Below are 23,361 nucleotides of genomic sequence, written 5' to 3'. Positions count from 1 at the left end.
CAGAAATCCTCCCTTCTAAGTGAAACAGGCTCCTTATGCCTAGTACCTTTGCCTCTGACTCTCATAAAGTGTAAACTATCGATTACAGAGCATGCACTTCATGCCACACACAGCAGGGCAACTGACACACTTTACCTCACTGACTCACGTGACACAGACAGTCTAAGCGTCACATTCAGCCCCATTTCACAGAGGCCTAAGGGGCTAAGGTGTTTTTAGCTAGGAAAGCCAGAATGGAATTCAAACCCAGGTCGGTGTAACTCCAAAATCCTTGCTCTTAAATCACACTGGCTACAATAATCGTCCCCTGAGCTTATCACGATTCACATATTAAGTATTGAATAAAAATATGTCAAAGGGAGAATTTTTTAAATGATTATTAATGGTCACATTATTAAAGACATTTGCTCCAGATTTGGGGAGGCAACATTTTATACAGATAACAGACAGAAGTACTCTTCATCCTCCTTGAGAATTTCTAGCAATTCCAAATGTTTTCCTAATGGAATTTTTATTGAAAACCAAGAGTCTTCTTGGAAAGAGAGACAGAGGCATTGCCTTTCCTGGGTCTCCCTAACTTTTCAATAGATATGATTTAGTTGTTCTCTGAGGCTCAGCCTTCAGGTTGCTATTGACCATCTCTTCCGCTGTGGTGCTGGAGACCTGCAGGCCCTATTTATGGCAGAAGGACACACGCTAAAATACAAATTGTCTTCCATACCTAGGAAGGTCTGTTGCCTAAAAATGCCATTGACCCTGGAATTCTACCACTACTGTGCCATTCTTCAGATGACACATGGCTATCTATCTTCCTACTGTCACTTCCATCAAGCACATCCCTCAGGAGTGCGTGACAGATGAGGTTACTAATTCTTACGGTTTTTCAGCCAGGGCAGATAATATTGCCATTTTGCAGATGAGAAAATTGGGATCGAGAGAGGAGAGCTGTGGCCACAAGATACACTTTCTAAAATGTGCCAGGACCTGCCCCAGCGAGGTTCACAGTCGGACTGAAGGTCAGAGTGGACTAGCCTGGCAGAAGGAGAGCCCCAGTGCCTGAGTTTACACACCCCACGGGGTTTTTTTTCTCATTCTGCCTCATCTAGATCTTTCCTGGGGGCTACCGCAAAACTCAGGTGGCCCCTGGAAAAAAGAATCGCGTGGGAAAGAAAGAAAAAAGAGAGGGCCAGCATGTTTACTGAACCCTTACTGCGTGCCAGATTCTGTGCTCGGGTTTCACATCCATTATCTCTGCTAGGTCCTCGAAACATTCCTGAAGGTGGGCACCACTTTTCCCACTGGAAAGATGGAGACGGAGCAACTGAGGCTCTCGGAAGGGAAGGGGACTGCCCCGGGTTGCCCAGCCTCTCCATGGTATTTGGACAATCAAGATCTTCCAGGCTCCAGAGCCCCTGTGGCTTCCAAAGCTTTCTAAGGAGAGGGCAACACCCCAGGCAGCCACAGAATCTGAGGGTGGCTAGCAGGTCACAGGAGAACGCCGTAGGAGGAGAGAAAAAGACAGAAATAGAGAGAAAAAAAGCTCCCCAAAGTGGGCTGTGGGTTTCAGAACTGAACGATCAATGTGGGATGCAGAGGGGAAAAGATGAGGAAATGAGTTCCCTGGAGACCTGAAAATTGTTTCCTGAATTCTATGGTTAAGCGTGGTCAGCTGAAGAGGGCAAAACGCTAAGCCAAAAACTACACAGGGAAGAACCAAAGGAAACTGGGTTTGCGGGGGAGGCATTTACGTAGCAGGAACCGTCCCTCAGGCATGGCTTTCCCCCAGGTAGACCCAATATCCAAGGGGTGTTTGCTTTGCTGAAAGGTCTGAGGTTGCTCCTCTGGCTCTGGACCTCCATCCAGTTCTGGGAATGGGTTTGTCGAGGTCAGTTTCCATGTGAACATTATTTCCAAGATCCCAGGGCTGTGCTCAGCTCTGCTCCTGGGACTTAGAAAGGTCATATCACAAGAATGTTCATTGGAGAACTTAGCCTCAGTTTAGTCCTCTGTAAAATGGCTACAACCACACCTCAGTGGTTTCTAAATGAGGGTTAATCCTTATAAATTGCAAAGAACTGTACAATTGTCAAGTCTTGGTATCATTTAATAAAAGGAACTACAAAGCAAAGATATGAAAAATTGCTAAACATCAAAACTTAAAGGAGGGTGTATTCCAAGCTGTGAAACCGCCCTCACTCCCTTAGATGTCAGCTATGGTGCTAACTAACGTTCTTGAATGAAACCAAACGGCAGCCCTACAGCTCTGGGCCCTGTACCTGAATGAAAGAACAATTGTTTCCATCAAGTCGTAACCTAATCACAGATCACCACATTCTCCATCCTAAAGGCTTGGCTGGGACATAAACTAGGGACTGAGTTTTCATGGATGAGGAATTTGGGAAGGATCGCTGATGAGCAAGATACTTAACCGTTTCTGGGTTTCTCCTGTGCTCTTTCCTCAACAGCCATGGGCTCCCCGAAGGAAATCGTTTTCTCAGACATCACTGAAAACTCAGCCACTGTCAGCTGGAAGGCACCCACTACCCAGGTGGAGAGCTTCCGGGTTACCTCTGTACCCACTGCAGGAGGTAGGGCACTTGGGGAGGGGAGAGGGAGGACGATCTGGAGGGTTTGGGTGGAACAGTGAAGAGACCCTGATAATCCCATCCTCCCAAACATCGTGGCCAAAGAAAACTGCTTCTTTATAGTTGAGATCATCTGGAGAGACTTCATTTGTAGAGTCCTATGAGACCCTTGGAAGAAACTATTTTGTGAAGGGTCATGTTATGAAGATCGTTGCCAGGCTCATAGTCTTAAAGTTCTATGAGCTGTAGATCCCCAATAATGTTTTCACACAATGACAGAAGACTCTAAATCCATTGGCCTTTTTCTCTTTGAACGCACTCATCTGCAAAGCTGGTCTTAACCTGGATATAGGTGAGGTGTTACCTCTTGGTCCCAAAATCTGTCTGTCTCAGAGTAGGATGGGAAGCTGTGACTTAGCAGAGTTGGGAGTTCTAGTTCAGAGCACACCGGCTATAAAAGAGACCAAGGGGGTGGGGGGAGCATAGTCAAATATGTCTAAAGACATTCTGGGAGGTAGTGAGCTCCCTGTTAGTGGAAGTGTATACAAAGATGATAGTTGATAACCTCTTCAGAGAAATGCGGTAGCATCTCTGTGGGCAGTTTGGCCAGCTGATATACACGCTCCTCACCAGCCCCCAAGTTCTAAGAAATATAAACTTTGGACTTTTTCATAAATGTAAGAGTACAAGCTTGACCATGACCATTTTCTTCAATAATAGAATCTCTGCTAGTAAGGGATGAGTCTATATATTCTTTAGCTAATACAATGGATTCAATATATCAGATATACTTGCTATACTTGCTATATATAGCAAGCTTCCCATATTCTTTGTGGGAAAAATAGGTAAATAAAATTTGTGCAACATGGCCAGCTCTCTGATGAATGGAAACTTGCCATGTTTAGCACATTGTGACCTCACGGTTTTTCCTCCCCGGCTCAGTTTTTGGCATCTTCATGGATGGAAAAAACATTATACAAAAAGTAAAAACCTCTTCTCTTATGCCAGAGGGTAGGAGCAACTGAGAAGTCAAGAAAATGGTGTTGGATAAAGATATAGTTTCACTGCCAAATCGGATACGCCCATTCTTGAGACAACCATGAATAAGTTTCAGTGAGGTTCACCTTTCGCCGTCTTGCTTTTACTGTGTTCCAGGTACACCCTCAGTGGTAACTGTGGCTGGGACCAAGACTCAGACCAGGCTGCTGAGACTGTTACCTGGAGTGGAGTACCTCGTCAGCGTCACCGCCCTGAAGGGCTTTGAAGAAAGCACGCCTGTCTCGGGGATGCTCACCACAGGTATTTTTCTCACCTTCAACATTATTTCTCATGATTCAGAAGCTAGAAAAAAAAGGTTTTTTTTTAAGGAAATTCTCGGGGAAAGTGGGCTGGATTTGGCGCACCAGCGGTCTCATTTCTGGTCCGTCTGTAGCCTCTTCTGAGCTGCATCCTCAACCTCCCTGGGCCACCGTTTCCCAGGGTATTGTGGGGAAAAATAGCACAAGCTGGGGAGTCATGCCGACCTGGTGGAAATCCCACGTCCTGCCGCTTCTAGATACATGAGCTGTCAGTTAATTTCTCGAGGGTCTAGTTCCCTACTCTGTAAAATGGGTGCAGTTCTGCTTCCTTTGCAGGAAGCTGTAAGAATCACGTGGAACTGTATATGTAAAGCATCTGCAAATATAAAACAAGACTGTCCACATTAATCCACTTCCTTCCCTTCCCCGATAGTGCCAGGACCAGTGTGAGGAACCCTCCAATCAGGTGTTTCTCGCAGACACTCTAAAGTAACTACTCTGGATCCGGCAGCTACTGTATTTCAGGCCCTGTTACTAAACCCTTCAAGTGTCAACCCTATAGCTATTACCCTTCCCATTTTACAGACGAAACAACTGAGACCTGGGGAAATTAAATGCCTTGGGCAAGTCCATATAACTAGTAAATGCTGAAAGCAAATTTGAACTTAGGTCAGTCTGACTACAAACTCTCTATTCTTCTAAAATAAAGGATGATTTTCCCGTTATAACCTGATTTGTACAACACACTGTAAGGAGGCAAAAATAATGAATGGCATTGAAGGAGAATGAAGTGGAAAATTTCTCTTCAGGCAGCCATGTTCCTAAACAATTTATCCTTTGATATATGAGCAATTATCCAGCCTAATCCGTTAAAGGATCTAAAGAATGGGCCTCACAGGAAAGTTTAAAAATATCCTAATAGTCTTAAAAGGGTTGCTAATATGCAATTAAAACCTCCTGTCTGAACCCAGAGTTCTGCACACTCTGCCACACAGACCCTCGTTTCCCCCCTAGAAATCTTTCATTCACGGGTTCTCCATGGCAACTGGTTGCAAAGTCTGGATCTGTTTCCTCCGGAGGCCATGTTGTCCTCATCCGTTAAAGGAGATTCTGTATGTGAAAGATGAGACAGGAAGGACCTCAGAGTGGACGGGGTGGGTCCCAAATCACTCTACCAACTCCTGACTCTCAGGCCAGTCACTTCACCTCTTGGGGCCCAGACACCTCATTTGTAAAATGAGCTGATGGTGGCTGCCGCATCCCCCATCCTCCCAGGGCTGTCGTCCTGGAGAACTGAGTCATAAATGTGAACAAAAGCGGGAACTAGTCATATTTAGGTTGGTTTCTAAGAAAGGGGATGTTGGGTTGTAGCAGTGGTGAATTAAAAGGGCCAAGGCTCTAGGACTATCCATCTTTCCTCAGTACAAGTCATTTGGAAATCATATTGAAAACTCCAAATAGCTTTAATAGTCATGTTAATAACAACTGCAATTATTGAGTGCTGCCCCTAACCCAGTTCACACACATCCTCTAGCTCAGCGGTCCCCAACCTTTTGGGCACCAGGGACGGGTTTCGTGGAAGACAGTTTTTCCATGGATGGCGGTGGGAATGGTTCAGGCGGTGATGCGAGCGATGGGGAGCGATGGGCAGCGGCAGATGAAGCTTCGCTCGCTCGCCCGCCACTCGCCTCCTGCTGGACAGCTCGGGTCCTAACAGGCCGCGGACCCGTACTGGAGTCCAGGGGCAGTGTAGACAGCAGAGCAGTTGTGGTCTGATGTCCTACCCCATGACTGCCCATCCCTTAAACACATCACCATCTTTCCTTGCAGCTCTGGATGGCCCATCTGGCCTGGTGACAGCCAACATCACCGATTCAGAAGCCTTGGCCACGTGGCAGCCGGCCATTGCCCCTGTGGACAATTATGTCATCTCCTACACAGGGGAGAGAGGTAAGCTCGTGTCCAAGACCCTCCCCACCCTGAGGAGTGTCTGTCCTGCAGTAAACTCTTCCTGTTCTCCCTTCCTTGTGCCACACTTGGTGCATGGTAGCAAAAATGCATGGGTAGACTGGAGAGTCCAGCAACGTCCCTGTGGCTCTCGACTTGCCCCCTCAGAACAGACTCATGGGCTGGGACTGGGGCTGGGTGGGTGGCTGTGGAGGCACCGGTTCAGGCGGTGGCAAGAGAGGTCCTACCCACATCCCCTGCTTGTTGTCAAGTGAACGAGCATCAGAACCATGGTTGTATCACGGGAGGCCAGCAGGCCATTTAAGGAAAAGCAGAGGGTGCGTCTCCAGCCTCTTCCTCCTCTCCTGCTAGTTTCTCTGCCATCAGGGTGAGTCACCCTCTCCAGGCAGCAGCTCTCACCTCTTACAAAGAAGGAGTCCAGAATCTGAAATCTTAAACAGACTATTTCAGGTCGCTCTGGGGAGCCCAGGCTTCTTGGGTGCCACAGACAAGGCCCATTAGAGCAGACCCGATTGAGAAATCAGAAATTATTTTTCCTTGTCTTTGCAACCATCTGTGCTAATTTACTCAGTTGGAGATTAAACACTTGTTTGGGGCACCAGCAAACCAAGGCTACCAGAAGGTAAAATTAAATACAAATAAGAGAGAAGGAAAGATTCCTTTTCAATGAACAAATCCATACTTTTGTCATGAGCTAGACTAGAAAAAATATGTTGTTATTTTAATCTCAAAGTATATGTGGGTTTCATATTTTATGGTTCAGTATTGTTCTACTTTCAGTAACAATACGAGAGGGCACCATGAGCTGTGCTGGGGCCTCTGAAAATCTTAACTCAGCCCCGGCAACCACTTACGAGAGCTCCTTGCGAGGACAGAGCAAAGATGGGGCGGGGCTAGAGGGATGCTTGGGTTTATTCTTTCTACTTCTCTATTTTTAAATATTCCCTGTGAGCAAACTCTTCCAAGTCAGGGGAGATGATGGTGTCTCACCTAAAATAAATCAGAGTATAGTTCGTGGGAATCATGGAAATTGTGGATGCAAGTGTAGAAATTCCCTAGAGTCCAGACGTGTGTGTGAGGCTGGGGGTGTGGGCTCATGACTGATGAACAGAGTGACCAGCTCATTCCACTCTGCCCTGGACCTTCCCAGTTTTAGCCTTAAAAGTCCCATGCCCTGGGAAACTTCTTAGTCCTTGGCAGTTCAGGGTAGCTGGTCACCTGTGATTAAGAAGTAAGCACATATACCCTGGGCACCATGGTTTGGGGGCCACTGTTGGTCCTGACCCAGTGGGACTGAGAGCCCGTAATCAGGCTCTGGTGTGTCTACGCCACCTGATTTTTGTGATCCCCCAGCCTAATGATTTGACATTTGGCAAATAAAAGGACATGAGAGTAAGTGAAAAAAAAGGGGAGGGCAAGCAAGGGGACAAATTAAATTTGAGTAGCCCAAGTCTTAGAGATGTTACCTGCAGCTCTCCTGTAACTGGGTCCTGTGCCTCAGCTGCAACACTGTCCCAGTGGCACCACGTGCAAAAGTCTCCTGACCCCCAGGGCCCCTTCCTTCTGACTTGGTGCCTGGAAAACTCCAGTACCGTACGATAAATCCTTTGTATATGAAGTGATTGCTCAAGAGGGAGAGACAGGAGTGTGAGTCATCTCAGAAAACAAACCTGCTTTTCTGTAGGGTCACTGAAATTTTCTATGTTAGAAGGTGTGTGCGCTCTTGGCCAAGTCCGCTGATGGCCCAGACAGCGGACTGGTGACTGCCACGGTGTGGTGTGTATATTTCCTGTTTAGAGCCAGAAATTACCCGCAAGGTGTCCGGGAACACGGTGGAGTATGCGCTGACCAACCTCGAGCCTGCCACGGAATACACGCTGAGGATCTTTGCAGAGAAGGGGCCCCAAAAGAGCTCAACTATCACCACCAAGTTCATGACAGGTACAAAGACATCGAGAGCTGGATGATGCCCACCCACAGCCTCTATCTTTAACAGTATCCCTCTCCAACTCTTATTTCCCCAGTCAGCTCCCTGTAATGTGATGACGTCAGCATCGGCTAAAGTCACCGGTGCCACTCCGTCAAGACCTTAAGAAACACACCATTTCCTTTTGCACTGAAATGACCTTGCTCTCCCCATGGACTAGGAAATGATTTTCAGAGGAGGGCTTTATAAGTGGAAACCCAGTCCCCGCTGACCCTAAACCCAGTATTTAATGATCCATGGTCTAGGCAGGGAAATATTTTGAAGAGAAAGATTTTAAAGGCAAGTTTTCCTAGATCTCCACTGGGCTTTTATACACTGAGATCTTTTTAAAAACTGCAGGAAGCAGAGAAACAGAGGCCATGTCCTCCGAGTAGGGGCAAGCACCACTACCAGCATTCAGCTGTCCTCTTCTTCAGAAACAAGGGGGCTTCTGATTACGTTCATGGCTGTGTCTTTCTTCCCAAATCCAACTAAAGCCAGTCAATATCCCGTTGGGCTCAGGAAAACGTGGCCCTTGGGATGAGATGAACCACAGAGAATGGACGCCTTTGGAGGTCACCTGGCTCAACCTCTTCATTTACAGATGGGGAAGGTTTTGCCCAAGGTCATATAAGTCAATGGTAGGGAAAGGACTTGAACCCAGCCCTCCTGATACCCAGCTGGGGACTTTGTCCTACACCTGCTGACTTATCTGATATTAAATTCTTATCTTCTCCAGACCTCGATTCTCCAAGAGACTTCACTGCTACTGAGGTTCAGTCGGAAACTGCCGTTCTCACCTGGAGACCTCCCCGGGCATCTGTCACTGGTTACCTGTTGGTGTATGAATCTGTGGACGGTACAACCAAGGTATCTTGAAGTATATAAAAAACTCCCCACTGCTGGTCGAAACATTTACGGGATCCTCAAAGGAGGGAAGAATTATCTGCATGCTGTTTCTCCTCTCCCAGTGCAACTGGGGAGCTGGAAAAAAATTAGTAGGAACTGGACACCATGCCAGACCTTCTGAATCATAAGCTGCAGCCTCCCTGTCTCATTTTAACCAGACTCCAGTTTTGACAGCCAGCCAGGGTCAAGAACCACTGCTCACAAGACTTGAGGACGTTTTAGGAGCTGGACTCTTTGTCCTTAAATGTTTTATTGAGCAAAGGCCAAAAGCTTCTTCTGCATCTTTGCCATTTATCTCACAGACGGCATCATTCCATTATATAATGAAATATATATCACCATGTTCTTATGACATCAACTGTTTACAGCAATTTTTATTTCTATTCCCTACCCATGATTTTTTTTCTTCTACTTTTTAATTTGAAATAACTTTAGACCATCACACAAGCGAAAGAAATTTTCTAACCTTTACCTTCTAAAGTTGTTTTTGACTTTTTAATTTTGGCCACCATCCTGTATACTTCCAAGATCTTCTACTTCTTTTCTGCACATTGATCTTTTGCTAGCATATCGTTTGCATTTCCTGTTATCTTCTTCTCTTTATCTCTAAGAATATATGTTCTTGGCATTTGTCTTCCACAGCCTACATAGTGTTTCCTCCAAGGTCTCTTTTCTGGTTTGCTGCCGTTTGGTTTGGTTTGGGTCTCCATCTTTCATGTTGGAGACTTCCACCTAATGCCTGTTGGTCGTTTTGTACCGGAGCCAAGAATGAAATAGCCGATTGGGAGGTCTAGTTGCACAGACAGGTCTTGCCAACTATGGGGCTCGCTGTAGAGTGATTGGGCAAATACCCAGCAGTTTTCTTGGGGGACTCCCAAGCATCAGGCCTGTAAACTATTTCTCTCAAGCTCATCAGTCTCCTTGGAGGATCCTCTACCTCCTTCGAAGCAGGCTGCCAGGAGCCTTGCTGGAGAAGGAGCCTGGGCTCCCACTGTGTACACACCTTCACCTTCACTTCTCCTGTTTCCAGCGCAGCACCCGAGCCTCCCTTGCAGCTGGGCCTGATGGATTTGAATCCAGAGTCTCCCCTCTGGCTCAGCCTCTCCAGGGGGGAAACCTCAGCCTCTCATCTGGGCTGGGAAGAACAGTCACCCGGACTGTTGGGGGGGTGGAGAGAGCTGGGGATCTGTTTATTATACAAAGTTTTAAACAAACCTTTGTTCAGCCATGCCCCACACTGGCCTTCAAAGCATCTCTGCTTTCGCATACATTTCAGTCCTGAACTTGCCGGGCTCTGCAGCATTGTGGCTGCACCCACTGGTTAGTTAGCTCCTGGCTTTCTCCATTCTGTCACTTCAGCTGTCACTCCACCACTCCACACTTTCCACTGATCAAGATTCTGGTGACATCAAGTACCTGTCTCCTCTGCCATTTCCCTCATCCTTGTGAATTTATACTTTATATCTCCTTTACTTTCATTTTAGTGGGTATCAGAAGCAAGTAGAGATAAACTGTCTTGTTCAATATGCCACGTTTAACCAGGAGTGGACACACATCTCTAGGTACCATTACGGTCCTTCTTGGAGTCGCTGTGACAATGAACTAACTCACTGTGTGAACAGAGGCAAGTCCCTCGCCTTCTCTGGGTGTCAGTGTTCACATCTGTAAAATGAGTGCACTGAACTCCCCAGTCTCTAAGGGCCCTTCCTGGTCAGGCATCCTAGGATTCACTGTTTACCTGAACTCATGAGTCTCATTTCGATCTACCCTGATTGCCTAGAAAATAACTTTGAACAGCAGCTTAGAAAGCTGATAGGTAATTTTATCCCCAAGTAATTCAAGGAACCCAGCTTTGTACCTGATTCTTCCCCAAGGACTAGACCTGGGGGCCACACAAAGGTCACTGGGTCACTGGTATCAAATAGGCACTCACCCGGGTTTACTTCCCTGCATGACCAGTCCCCAGCTTAATCTGTTTCACTCAAGAAAGTCAACCTGGTAGAGGAGGAAAGAGTCCTGGAGAGCACGTTAGGAGACAGGATGCAAGACCGTCCTCTGCCACCAACAAATTATGGAGTGAGTGCAAGTCTTTTAGCTTCTTTGAAACTACTCACACCTCCAACACCCACCCCCTCAAACCCTGCCGCACTGGAAAAGTCAGGATAACTTCACCTTCCCGGTTGTGAGGATGCCGAACAACCTTCCAGGGGCCTCCACACTGGTTCATTACTGCCTAAACCCAGTGGGCTGTGTTTGCTTTACTAGGACTGCAGGTTGCATTCCCATCCCTGACACCAGGGTCATCTGCTAAAAGGTGATCTTACAGGCACTGGAAGGTAAAAAGAGGATTTGAAAAGAAGGAGGATCTCCTGCAGAACTGAAACCGATCCCCCTCGTCTGGACAGCAGCACAGTGACCAGTCACCAACAGCAGGTGTAGTTAGCGTAGGTCTACAGCAGCTGTACACATCTGCCTCTCCTGGACATCTCTGTTCTAGAAAAGTGACATGCTGGGTCAGCTTGCGCTGTCGTCATGCCGTGCCTCCTGAGCAGCTGTAATCATCTCCTGACTCAAGAGACCCCCTGAGTGACTATGCGTCAGAATCATCCAGGGAGCTTCTTAAATATGCACCTGGTCAGGCTCCACTTCTGGCTCTTATGATCCAGTCATTCTAGGATGAAGCCCAGGCACTGTTTTATTTTAAAGCTCCCCAGAGATCTGTGAAAAAGAGCCATATTAGGGACCACTGACTTAACTGGTCTCAAAGTCTAAACCTTTGCCCTTTGTGTGATTCATCTTCCTACCAGATGAAGCTGAGATCACGGCATTCCCTTTTTCAAAAAACTTTCAAAAACCTCCATTCCTTATCATGATAAGCTTCAAATTCCATAGCTTGGCACTTAAGGCCCTTTGTAATCTGGTCTTCGCCCACCTCTTCCACGGCTTCCCTAACTGAAGTGTGGCTGAGGTAGGTCGCTGCCTCCTCATATTACTTGAATTTGCTCTGCCCCTTCTGGCCCCAGGAGCTTTGCTCATGCTGCACTCTCCCCATGTCTGAAGCCCTGAAGTGAGCATGGAGCCTGGCACAGAGTGGGACTCAGCGGATTCTTGCTGAATGAAGAAATTAACGGATGGGTGAATAAGTGAATGCATCATCTGTACTCTGAGGATTTATGTGGCCAAAAGCTATTATATTTTTCTTCTGCCCTTAGGAGGTTGTTGTGGATCCAGACACCACCTCTTATAGCCTGGCAGAGCTGAGCCCATCCACCCACTACATGGCCAAGATCCAGGCACTGAATGGGCCCCTGAGAAGCAAGATCATCAAGACCACCTTCACCACAAGTAAGGGGCTCCGGAGGAGACTGAACCAACCCTCCACTTCTCCTCTAACTGCTACTTTAAATGTTTCCATCAAATTTCTGAAAAGAATCAATTCCCCGCTATTACCGGAAAAGCTAGAGCAATGTGGATGCAGGAGGTTACAGGCCTCGTGGTGAAAGGGAAGGAGGGCCAGCAGTGAGAACAGCTGGATTCATTCCCCATCTCCACCATTTGCTCTGCGTGACTGAGGAAAGTTACTGCCATTCTACGAGCCTCAGTTTCTTCATCTGTATAATGGGGTTAATAACTATCCCTTCTTCATGAGGACCGTGTGAGAATCTCTGTATTGTATTTGAACTCCCAGCCCAGTGGGTAGCCCTTGTCAAGGCTCATTATAAGCTCAGTGTTCTCCTTCAGGCATTTACAAAGCCTGTTCATATTCAGAATCACCAACAGTCCTCCCACGAAGCTGGTACGTTGGGCCAGGATAATCATGCCCAGTTTTCTGGTGGGAAAACAGAGGCTCCCAGAGACTAAATGACCTGCTCAGGGTTACACCATGAGTTGGAGTCAGATCTGGGTTCAGGTGTCCCAGGACCAGGGAACCACCTCCACACCCGGCCACTAGGTCTCCTCTGCAGGTGGCAAATGGGCAAGCGCTCCATTGGTGAAGAGGAAGCATGCTTCTCTGAGGAAGGGAGGAGGGGGTCTTTGCAGAGCCCTGAACCTGGGTAAATGGAGTGTATCCCGGCGCTGTCTCCCGCCCTTCGCACTTCACTCTAGTCCCTCTACACACACCTGCTGAGGGAGGGGAAGGGACAAAAGCACCTCTTTGCCAGATCTCACGGCACGTGTTAGGAGCACAAAAAATACCAGTGTGCCCTAAAGATGCTCCCAGACTAGGGCTGTGAAACAGACAAGAAAACTGCTAACGAAACAACCTCAGGTGAAGGTAAAGTACAGTGAGGAGGTCGGACCAGAACAAAGAGCTGCTACTGCCGTCAGTTCTCAAGCCCACCTGCTAAGCACAGCCCCAAGATCACTCACTGCTATCGAGTTTTTAATTTTTGCACCACATTATACACGTGGAAGTTCCCCAGGCATGCTTGTGTTAGCCCTCTCAGGTCCCCGGGCTCAGAAGGCAAGGCAGGGGCAAGTTCAGGGCTTAGAACCCTTGTCTTTGGCTTCAGGATCCTCTGAAGAGCCTGAGATGCATCCAGCCTGGCAGAGGGTCCTCACCCACAGTGAGCCACCAGCCGGGTGCTGGAGACCCAGCCATCCTGGCCAGCACCTGGGTGTTCATTGGGTGCTACCTGACACATGGCCCTCACAGCGGTTCAGCTCTCCTCCCACTGATATCACTGGTGACTTCCATCAGTATAAGAGACTGAACTGGGTCCCTTTTATCCGTAACCTCTAAGCCTCACCGCACCCCCCGCAAAATGGCTTTAATCCCCATCTTGCGCGTGAGAGAACAGAGCCTCAGAGAGGTGGGGCTGCTTGCCCAGAGGCGTCTAGTCAGTGAGCACTCGAGCTGCGACCTGAAAGCCCCTGCCCCAGTCCCGCTCTGAGAGAGCCACTCTTCCTTCTCATCCCGCAGCTGGAGTCCTGTACCCATTCCCCAGGGACTGCTCCCAAGCCATGCTGAATGGAGACACGACCTCTGGCGTCTACACCGTTTATCTGAACAACAACAAGACCCAAAAGCAGGAAGTCTTCTGTGACATGACCTCTGACGGGGGTGGATGGATCGTGAGTATCATGGAGACAGACTCCAGAGCTCTCCGGCAGGGGGATGGGGGCAGAGGAGAGGCCGCGGTCCTCCCCGTGCCCTCCGACGCTAATGTGCAGGAGCTCTCCAAGACAGCGCCTGTCACATGGAGACACTCAGGGATTCTCTCTCAAAGTAATGGGAAAGCAGCTGAGCCTAAAAACCAGCTCCCCTGTTTCCCCGTCATTTATCTCATTTGATCCTCAAAAAACTCTGTGATCTATAAATGGCAGTGGTCATCGAGCCCCTTACGTTTATGACTTAACGTTGGCCATCTACCAGGCACTGTGCGAAGGGTTTTACATGAATTATTTCCATCCCGTTGCCATATGAGCTGGGTAGTATGCTTTTTAATTATTAAACTTTCTTTCTTAGAGCAGTTTTAGATGGGCAGCAAAGTGGAGCAGAAGGTTCGCTGAGGTCCCGTGTGCCTCCGGCCCCCACAGGCACGGCCTCCTCCACTGTCAGCAGCCCACACCAGAGGGGTTCGTGTGTTACACGTGACGAACCTACGCTGGCACATCACAGTCACCCAAAGCTGGGTGGTGGTCTTACTAATCTGTATGTTTCGGGTGAGAACACTGAGACTCAGAGAGGGGAGGCGACGTGCACTGAGTCACGTGGCGAACTAGTGAGGACAGAGGTGGGGACGGGTGCTTTTCCTACAGTGGATGTTTCTTCCTCTCAGAAAGAGGTCTTCTCTTTCCTTCAATAGCTTAAGCGCACCCAGATTCATTGGTTATGTTTATAGGTGTTCCTGAGACGCAAAAATGGACGTGAAGATTTCTATCGAAACTGGAAGGCCTACACTGCTGGATTTGGGGACCTAAAAGAAGAATTCTGGCTTGGTAATACAGCCTGCGTGTTTGTGTCCCAAATGTCCATTTCTGTCCTCCTTGTCATCTGTCCTAACCCACAGCGAACTGTGGGAGAGGAAATGGGTTACGAGGAAACAATAGCTCTGGTGGGCGACACAGGGTGTCAAATTCTCTATGGAAAGACTTTAAATTCTCTGGGTCATTAAAAATAAAAATCCAGCCAAAGGAGAGCCACTAGCCAGGCCTAGCCTAGCCTCAAGTCAATCACTGGGCCATTTAGAGAATTATCCTCACTGATGTCCTTCACTGCTTCCATCCTATGCTAAGTCCCTCAGGGCCACAACCTCTAAGTCTCATAGCACCCCACAAGGTACAAAATTCCTATCTTGCACGCACCTGGGAAAACAGAGCCTCAGAGAGGTTACGCTGCTGGCCATATCTAGCCAATCAAGAGCTGAGCTGCAGTGTGAACTCTCCCAAGCCAACACGACAATGCCATCACCCATCCATCCATCCACGCAGCCCACACTGCAACAAGCGACCGGCACAGGGCGCCGTCCTACGTTCCAGCACCCAGGCCAGGGAATGTCCGTCCCTGTCCTCCATCGCCTTTCACTTGTAAGGAGCTGCAGAGTTTAAAAGGTGCGCGCTCCACCTTATCTCCTTTATCTTCATAATACGTTAGGCGGTTGGCAGGGCAAAGATGTCAACACAATTTTAGCTGAGGCCCAGAAACCGTATATATCTCACCTGGTGTCGCAGCAGCAAAGAGCAAACCAAGCTGCAAGCCCAGGCGCGACGCAAACCTCTTTCGAGCACACACGGCCGCTGCTCTTACGGGGTGCGTAGGAATGAGGGCCTTGGTCACTGCGCTTCTTAGGCAACCCCTTGCCTGTCGTCCACAGGGCTGGACACCCTGAACAAAATCACAGCCCAAGGGCAGTACGAGCTCCGGGTGGACCTGCGGGACCACGGGCAGTCAGCCTACGCCGTCTACGACAAGTTCAGCGTGGGAGACGCCCGGACTCGCTACCGGCTGAAGGTGGAGGGGTACAGCGGGACAGCAGGTATGGACAGACATCCTCAGAGCCCAGGGAACCGCAAAAGCTTCTCGGGTTTTCAGCCAGCTCCTCCACTCCTCATTCCTTCCTTCATGGGTCCATCTGTTTATCGACAAATAATTGAATCCCTACTAGGTGCCAACCAGCAGAACTACAGTTGAACAAGGTTGGGTAGATATTCTGGTCACCAAAACATAGAGTAGGTTGGGAATTAGGACAATCAGGACGGACTTGTAGCTATTGTCACTCAAAATATGTCTTTTTCTTAGCCATGTTTAGAGATCTGTTTTAGACTGAGAAAAAAGCAGTCTCTTGGGAGCCTTAATACTCATCTACTGCTGTGCTTCTCAATTTGTGACACACATATGACCCACTGGGGGAGCCTGTGAGTGTGCTGACACAGTATGTCCAGGGTGAAATCAAGATGCTGCATTTCTGCTGAGTTCCCACATGATGCCACTGTTGGTGGCTTTGCTGGTCTGTGGCCTGTACTTTGAGTAGCAGACAGTCCACTCCATCACCCAGCTGGAGGAATCTCTTCTAAGACATTCCTGCCACGTGGCCATCCAGCCTCGGCCTGCACACCCCCATGACCAGGAGCTCACCACCTCTCCAGCAGTCCTTCACTCCTTGACTGGCACATAACCTGGTTTGGGTTTTGAAGGTTTCTTTGCCTTGAAATGGCCTTTGTGTGGTTTTCTGACACCACATCATAGGAGAAACAAATAAGGAAACGATATGCATTCAGGCCCACCAGGTAGCAGCTTCTTTTGCAGATACTTCATATCATTACCCTCTTTTAGGTCTCACCAAAAAAAAAAAAATTATATATATATATATCTCCAGGTGATATTGCTATTATACAGATGAGGAAACTGAGGCTCAGAGAACAGCTGTAAGAGCCTGTGGACGGTGGGCCCACGGTACAAGCCTGGCTGCTGACGAGTATTCTTGGTAACAAGGGGGATCAGGTGTAAGACCGTGACCACGCCATGTCACCCCTTGCCCACTTTGGGGTGGTTTTCAGTTACGTTTATTGAAACAGAAGAGACAGATGCTGTAGCACATTCCCAACCTCTCAGCCCTGAAAGAATGCATCCATAATGGGAAAAGCCTCCACGCAAGATTTGCCAAAAGCCAGGCTCAACCTAATGAAAGACAGAGCTCTTTAGAGATCAGTCTGGTGGAAATGAAGACAGAGACGCAGGGGTGAAAACTGTTTTCATTCTTGCATCCCTCAAAGAATTCTGACATTTTATTACCTGGCAATAAATACCTCTTTTGTTGAGATGGCTTCAGGCAAGGAGGATACTGTTACAGGGCAAGCACAGGCACCGAGGGGCGGGAAGGTGGCCTCCACCCACCTCTTTCTGTATTTCCAACAGAAAATGAGCCATGTTATGCCCCTGCACTGAGCTAACCCTTGGGGCTACATCCTCCTGTGCGTATCGATGGCAAGCAGCCCCTCCACAGGAAAGCATCTTGTTTCATCAATATCTAGCTGCCATCCTCATGCTCTTGATAGCTTCATCAGTTACCAAGGCACCCGAGTCCCTCTGACAACTTGCTCCAAAATATCAGGATAGAATGCCTTGATGTCTTGAAATCTTTCTGCACTGCATTGACCAGGGCTGGGAGTGAGGGGACACAGAAAGAAATGGCACTTAAATGCTCCTAAAATTCAATATATTCAATTGCAAACTAGATTCCCATATAGCACTATATATACATGGACTTTTTGTCTAAGAATCAGGGAAAACTGGTCCCATAAACACTTTGAAAAATAACTGTACGATATACAAGCTATTCGGTGACATCTAAAACCCGAAAGGTTTGATTATAAGTATGGCTCTGTAGGCTGAGACTCAAGATAGACTGTCTCAGGATAGCTCTGGAAAACCAGCATGGCAGAGTGGAAAACTAAACTCATACTAGAACTTGATAAATATTAGATGGGTGAGTGAATAAGTGAGTGAATGTGAATTAATGAATAAATAGACAATAAATAAATAAATGCACGAAAAGAATTGTTTTAAAGTATGGCTCTGAATACTTGCATTTGAGGGGAAAGCACACCATTACTGAATACAAATTTCCCACCTTACTCTCTGAGTTCCTTTACGTACAGTGAATGCAAACACAATCATAAAAATAGCAACAATCGGGCTTCCCTGGTGGCGCAGTGGTTGAGAGTCCTCCTGCTGATGCAGGGGACACGGGTTCGTGCCCCGGTCCGGGAAGATCCCACATGCCGCAGAGCGGCTGGGCCCATGATCCATGGCCGCTGAGCCTGCACGTCCGGAGCCTGTGCTCCGCAACGGGAGAGGCCACAACTGTGAGAGGCCCACGTACCGCAAAAAAAAAAAAATATAGCGACAATCATGACCGTTTGCACACCACACTACCTGTTTAGTGTACACCTTCGTATCCATTGCTCCAACAGCCCTCTGAGGTGGATCAAATCAATGTGCTAGTTCCATTCTACAGATAGGAAAACTGAGGTTCAGCAAGAGGCTTGACCTGTGCAGGGTCACAGCTAAGAGTGAAAGAGATGGGATTGGAGCTAGATCCTCCAAAGCCACCTGTACCTTCTACCTTCTACCACTTTATGCTGCTTCTATCAGAAACGAGGCTCGGGGATGACACTCATGTCCTATCCAGGCCCACGCTGGATCCGAATTCGGGGTCCAGTGTTTGAGGCCGGCCCACCCCAGGGCCCTTCAGCCGTCACCCTGGCGCTGCCCTTCACAGCCCACAGGGAGCTCCAGCTGGGCTCTCAGTCTGTGCTTTCTCTCTCCCAGGTGACTCCATGGCCTACCACAATGGCAGATCCTTCTCCACCTTTGACAAGGACACAGACTCGGCCATCACCAACTGTGCCCTGTCCTACAAGGGGGCTTTCTGGTACAAGAACTGCCACCGCGTCAACCTGATGGGGAGATACGGGGACAATAACCACAGTCAGGTGAGCAGACAGTGAGGCCCTGGGCAGGGCTGAGGCCAGCAGGCCAGGAGGGAGAGATCCCCATGAGACCGCAGGCCAGGAGAGATCACAGAGATAGCATGTCTTAACCCACGAAGATCCCAAGGAGAACCACTGGTCAGGGAGACACCAAGCGTAGCCAGCTTTCCTCAAATTAAGTCTTTGTCTGAACCCCAGAAGGAAACAGATGAAAGTAGAGGCCATCTAGGTGAACCAGGGGTGATGCAGGCCCAGGGCGCTGCTTCCCCACCCTGGCGTAGAGGCACCTCCAGCACCCCAAGAACATCTCAGAGCAAAGACCACAGATTTTAAGTCCCTTCCTTTTCTGATTCCTAAGATCGAGTTCCAGAAAAAGGTGACTTCCCTGAGGTCACAGAGCAAAGCTGGAGGCAGAGTCAAACCTTCCAGCTCTCCAAATTTCCCTGCACCACACAGGATGCTGTGACACAATTTCTGCAATCATAGAAAAGGATTTTTTAGATTCCCTGTGGAGATAAGTGAGCAAAACCAAATTCAACCACCATCTCACACTGAGTCCTGCCTGCACGAGCAGGTGCCTGAAAAGTGGGCAAAGTCTAGTGGGCCCAGCTGCTTAACCATGATGGTCCTTCTCAGCGGCCATCCCTGCTCCAGGGAGGAAGGACGGGTATTCACCCAGACTGATCACCCTGGGCTGGGCCTCAGCAACTCCTACCCAGTCTGCAACCTGGGATCCCTTTGTAAAAAGGCAAAGGTACAAATCACACCGAACAGCCCCAGGAGTTCTGATGGGTGGTCCCGGGCGGGAAGCAGCATCTCGTCATCTTGCTTATTTACACTTTTGCTGTTGGTTTTTTTTGTTTTTTTTGTTTTTACATGCTGCTCTCTGCTATTAATGATTTTGATACATGTGTTTATGTTGACTTGACTACCAGCAAATGCTTGTCGTGACCTTAAGTGCAGACCTTACTTTGACATAATTTCTGACACTTTTCAAAGCATTCTCGCCTTGTCTCCCATGTGCACCACTTTTACTCTGTAAGGGGACCAGGACATGGCTTTTCATGCCTATTTGACAGAGGAGGGAAGACTTGAAGGACACCTCTGGACGCCAGTCCTGTGTTTTCTCCATCTTATCATGTGGCCTCAATAGCACGTCCACTCTGAGAGCTGCTGTACTGCCTTTGTCTCCTTGTCCCCTAACACCAGTGTAACACAAAGTCCTTTGGGAGGGGGAGAAAAAGCTACATGCCAAGAGGAAACTTCTTTTTCCATCCAATTTTGGAAGAAGGAGATGACGTTAAAGACCACAGAACAATTATGGGAGTTCAGTCCCAGCTCTGGCTCCGTGTGGCCTCCGTGAAGTCACTTTCCCCTCTGCCTTCAGTCTCCACCATAGTACGAGGAGGGCTTGCTTCCAGCTCTGAACCTCTATCAGAGGGGAGAACGAGGGCAGAGGAAGGCAGCACAAGGACCAGGTTGAGTAATTACAGACACATTTGCCCATAAAATGAGTCAGCGCTTCTCAAATCCCATCCCCCTGTCAGATACAGAGACTGTCCAATACCAGTCAATGCCAAAAAATTACAATCAAACAAAACATCGATATTTTCCCTCATTTCACCAGCCATCATCTCCTCTGTGGACATGTTCCCTCCCAGCCCTATGAAGCTTAAAGAGAAGAGGTGTCAGTGCGCAGGGTGGAGGCCTTATAGGAGGATTCTCTGAAGCTGACCCCCACGCCCAGTAGGACAAGGGGTCTGTGGGATTCCATGGGCAGAGTCTACCATCTGTAGACTTTGCTAAAGAGTCAGACCTGGAACCAGGAGGCCCGGAAGCAAATATAGTCTTTCCTTGGGGAAAATCTTTGGCCAAAATTCCGAGAATATCTCTCCCTTCTTGAGATTGGGGAAGAGTATTTACGGAGCACCTATGATGTTTCCAGCACTGTGGCAGCTCCTTTACTGACCCAGTTAATCTTCACAGCATCCTGCCAAGGTTAGCATTATTGGGCCTTAAGAAAAAAATAATGAAACTGAGGCCCAGAACGTTTTGATAACTTGTTCATTTATATCTCTCAAGTAAGAGCACTAAGATTTAACCTTATATGTCAGGTTGCAAAACTTGTGTCCACGTATTTGCTCTTTGTGCCGTTCCATAGGAACCCCTATTAAAACACTCCATAGGAATCCTGTGAAGTGTAGACACCCCTGCATATAGCTACTCAATTCTGTAAGCTCCAATCATGATCCGAATTCCTGCAGCACCCAGTCCTAGTGACGGTAAGTTTCATCAGCCACCACTGTATTTCAAGATGGCAGATCAAAGCTCAATGCAAACTCAGGTGACTTCTGCCTAAAGTAAAAAAACTGAGTCTGAGTCAGCCAGCCCCTCTGAAAGTTTTCACTACACAGATCAACAAACGGATTGGCAAGAGACAGCTGGGAACTACCAAACGGTCTAGTTGAAACAGAACTCGTCTTGTTCCGTCAACGAGACAGCGATGGTCGGTGAACACCTTGCCTGGTGGAAACCAATCTGAAGGTCTTCTCTTTTTCACAGGGTGTTAACTGGTTCCACTGGAAGGGCCACGAGTATTCAATCCAGTTTGCTGAGATGAAGCTGAGACCCAGCAACTTCCGAAACCTCGAAGGCAGGCGCAAACGGGCATAAATTCTGGGGACAACTGGGGGAGAGAAGAGTAGGGCCCAGAGAACGAAAATAATGTTACCAAAGCATCGATGTGAGCAGTCTGACCATTAAGCCACACCTGGGCATCTGGCAGGAGCTAAAGTTGACCATGGATTACCCAGGCCAGCGGCGGCAGCGCTGGCCTCACCCACTCTGCGATGACTTCCCTTCACACCAAAGACCACAGTGTCCAACAGGTTTCCATTTTGTTGTTTGATTCAGCAAAAGTCTTCCAGTGACAGCATCACAATGATTTTCCTTCTCTTGGGTGGCTCCGGGAATGAGAGCGGGGTAGGCTGTACAGTGGTAGTTTGTTTTAGAACCAGCTATATTTTACACAAAGCTGTATAATTAATTATCATTATTTTTGTTAGCAGTGATTCAATGTGTGTCTTGAAGCCGTCCCTTTTTTTACATTTCAGAAAAGCAATACTGTTTCGATTTTAAGGATATGATTAATGTTATTAATATAATAATGATGATGATGATGTAAACTAAGGATTTTTAAACAGATCTTCCTTTCCAAAACACATCTGGACAGTACCTGATTGTATTTTTTTTTTGTTTAATAAAAGCACAAGTACTTTTAAATTTGGCCATTGGTTTTCCTTTCATTGTCGAGCCTGGATTCCACCAAAGCCACCAAATTCCACCAATATATTTGAGCAAAGGAGGGATGTTGGAAGGGAGAGGAAAGGAGGGATGATGGCCAAGCAGGAGGGGAAGAAGGAAAGGGAGACTACAGGCTGGGAGAGAGGAAAACAGTTTTGAACAAAGCTGTATAAGTTTGGGAAAAGCTTATAACTTAAGATACAGCTTCCTGCTCAACACTTCCAAGACTAACAGTTTATCGTTTTAAAAGGCACTTTTAGGGCTTCCCTGGTGGCGCAATGGTTGAGAGTCCGCCTGCCGATGCAGGGGACACGGGTTCGTGCCCCGGTCCGGGAGGATCCCACATGCCACGGAGCAGCTGGGCCCGTGAGCCATGGCCGCTGAGCCTGCGCGTCCGGAGCCTGTGCTCCGCAACGGGAGAGGCCACAACAGTGGGAGGCCCGCGTAGGGCAAAAAACAAAACAAAACCAAAAAGGCACTTTTATACCCATTTTCTAATGCAGTCTCCTAAAAGTTCTATGACATAGATGAGGTGACAATTGTTATCGTGCAAGGGTTAAGGTCTCCAGAGGCAGACTGCCTGTGTTCAAACCTTGGCTCCACCATTCCTTAGTTCCCTAACCTTTCTGTGCCTCAGTTTTCCCGTCAGAAAAATGGGGATACACAAACTTCTTAATTTCAGAGCATTTCTGTGGAAAATAAATGGTATCATCCCCACGAGGCCCTTCGCACGGTGCGTGGCAGATATCAAGTGCTCATCAGCATGGGCTGTCGCTACTCTCACTTGATATATGGTGGCCTGGGGGGCGTCATAGGATGGAATGACTTGCCCGTGGCTATCTCCCCAGTTAATAACAGAACTAGGATTTAAACTCAGGCCTTCTGGCCCCAGGGTTCTTTCTCTCCCCCAAGCCTCTGGTGAAAATCTCTCCTTCCCTGAGCGTACGTGTGCCGCGGTGCAGAATGACGGGTGTGGGAGGCTACCTGACTCCTTCATCAGGCTCCCACAACCGTGCAATCTTAGAGAGAAAGTCTGTTAGGAATGTCTCCTTGTCCCCTGCTCAGCGTCCCCCAAAAGGAAGAGAGCCTGTGTCGCCCAGTCTGGTCCGACTACATCTAGTGATGAAGGGAACTCACTGCCCGGAAAAGCAGACCTGTTTGTACTCAGAGAATGTGAGTCAGGACCGCACATTATACATTTGTCTTTTAAAACAAGGATGGTGGTGGGCGTTGCAATCCTCAGTTCACTCTCTTGGGGATTTTCAACAAATCGACTTATTTAATGAAAATGTTTGGGCTGATGACCTCACTCAGATGGAATGCGATGGCTCCGAAACAAGGATCAGAGGAATTCGTGGCTCCAGCCAGATCCTTTGCTGCTGAGCTCATCCTGCTT

General features: G+C 48.2%; 1 protein-coding gene across 1 annotated transcript in view; it reads left to right on the top strand.

The window, feature by feature from the left end:
- TNC (tenascin C) overlaps nucleotides 1-21,925 on the top strand; it is a 94,021-nt gene extending 72,096 nt beyond the window's left edge. Inside the window, 11 exon segments of the mRNA XM_079926013.1 lie at nucleotides 2,466-2,588; nucleotides 3,741-3,884; nucleotides 5,714-5,833; nucleotides 7,649-7,792; nucleotides 8,557-8,687; nucleotides 11,939-12,071; nucleotides 13,651-13,802; nucleotides 14,573-14,669; nucleotides 15,545-15,706; nucleotides 18,502-18,665; nucleotides 21,225-21,925. Coding sequence (XP_079782139.1) covers nucleotides 2,466-2,588; nucleotides 3,741-3,884; nucleotides 5,714-5,833; nucleotides 7,649-7,792; nucleotides 8,557-8,687; nucleotides 11,939-12,071; nucleotides 13,651-13,802; nucleotides 14,573-14,669; nucleotides 15,545-15,706; nucleotides 18,502-18,665; nucleotides 21,225-21,335 — 1,481 coding nt within the window. The 3' untranslated portion in view covers nucleotides 21,336-21,925.
- The last annotated feature ends 1,436 nt before the right edge of the window (nucleotides 21,926-23,361 follow it).

The sequence above is a fragment of the Stenella coeruleoalba genome, assembly GCF_951394435.1.
Source record: "Stenella coeruleoalba genome assembly, chromosome: 7".
Lineage (NCBI taxonomy): Eukaryota > Metazoa > Chordata > Mammalia > Artiodactyla > Delphinidae > Stenella > Stenella coeruleoalba.
Note: the sequence above shows the minus strand (reverse complement) of the source record. Positions and strands in the feature narration are given on the sequence as shown.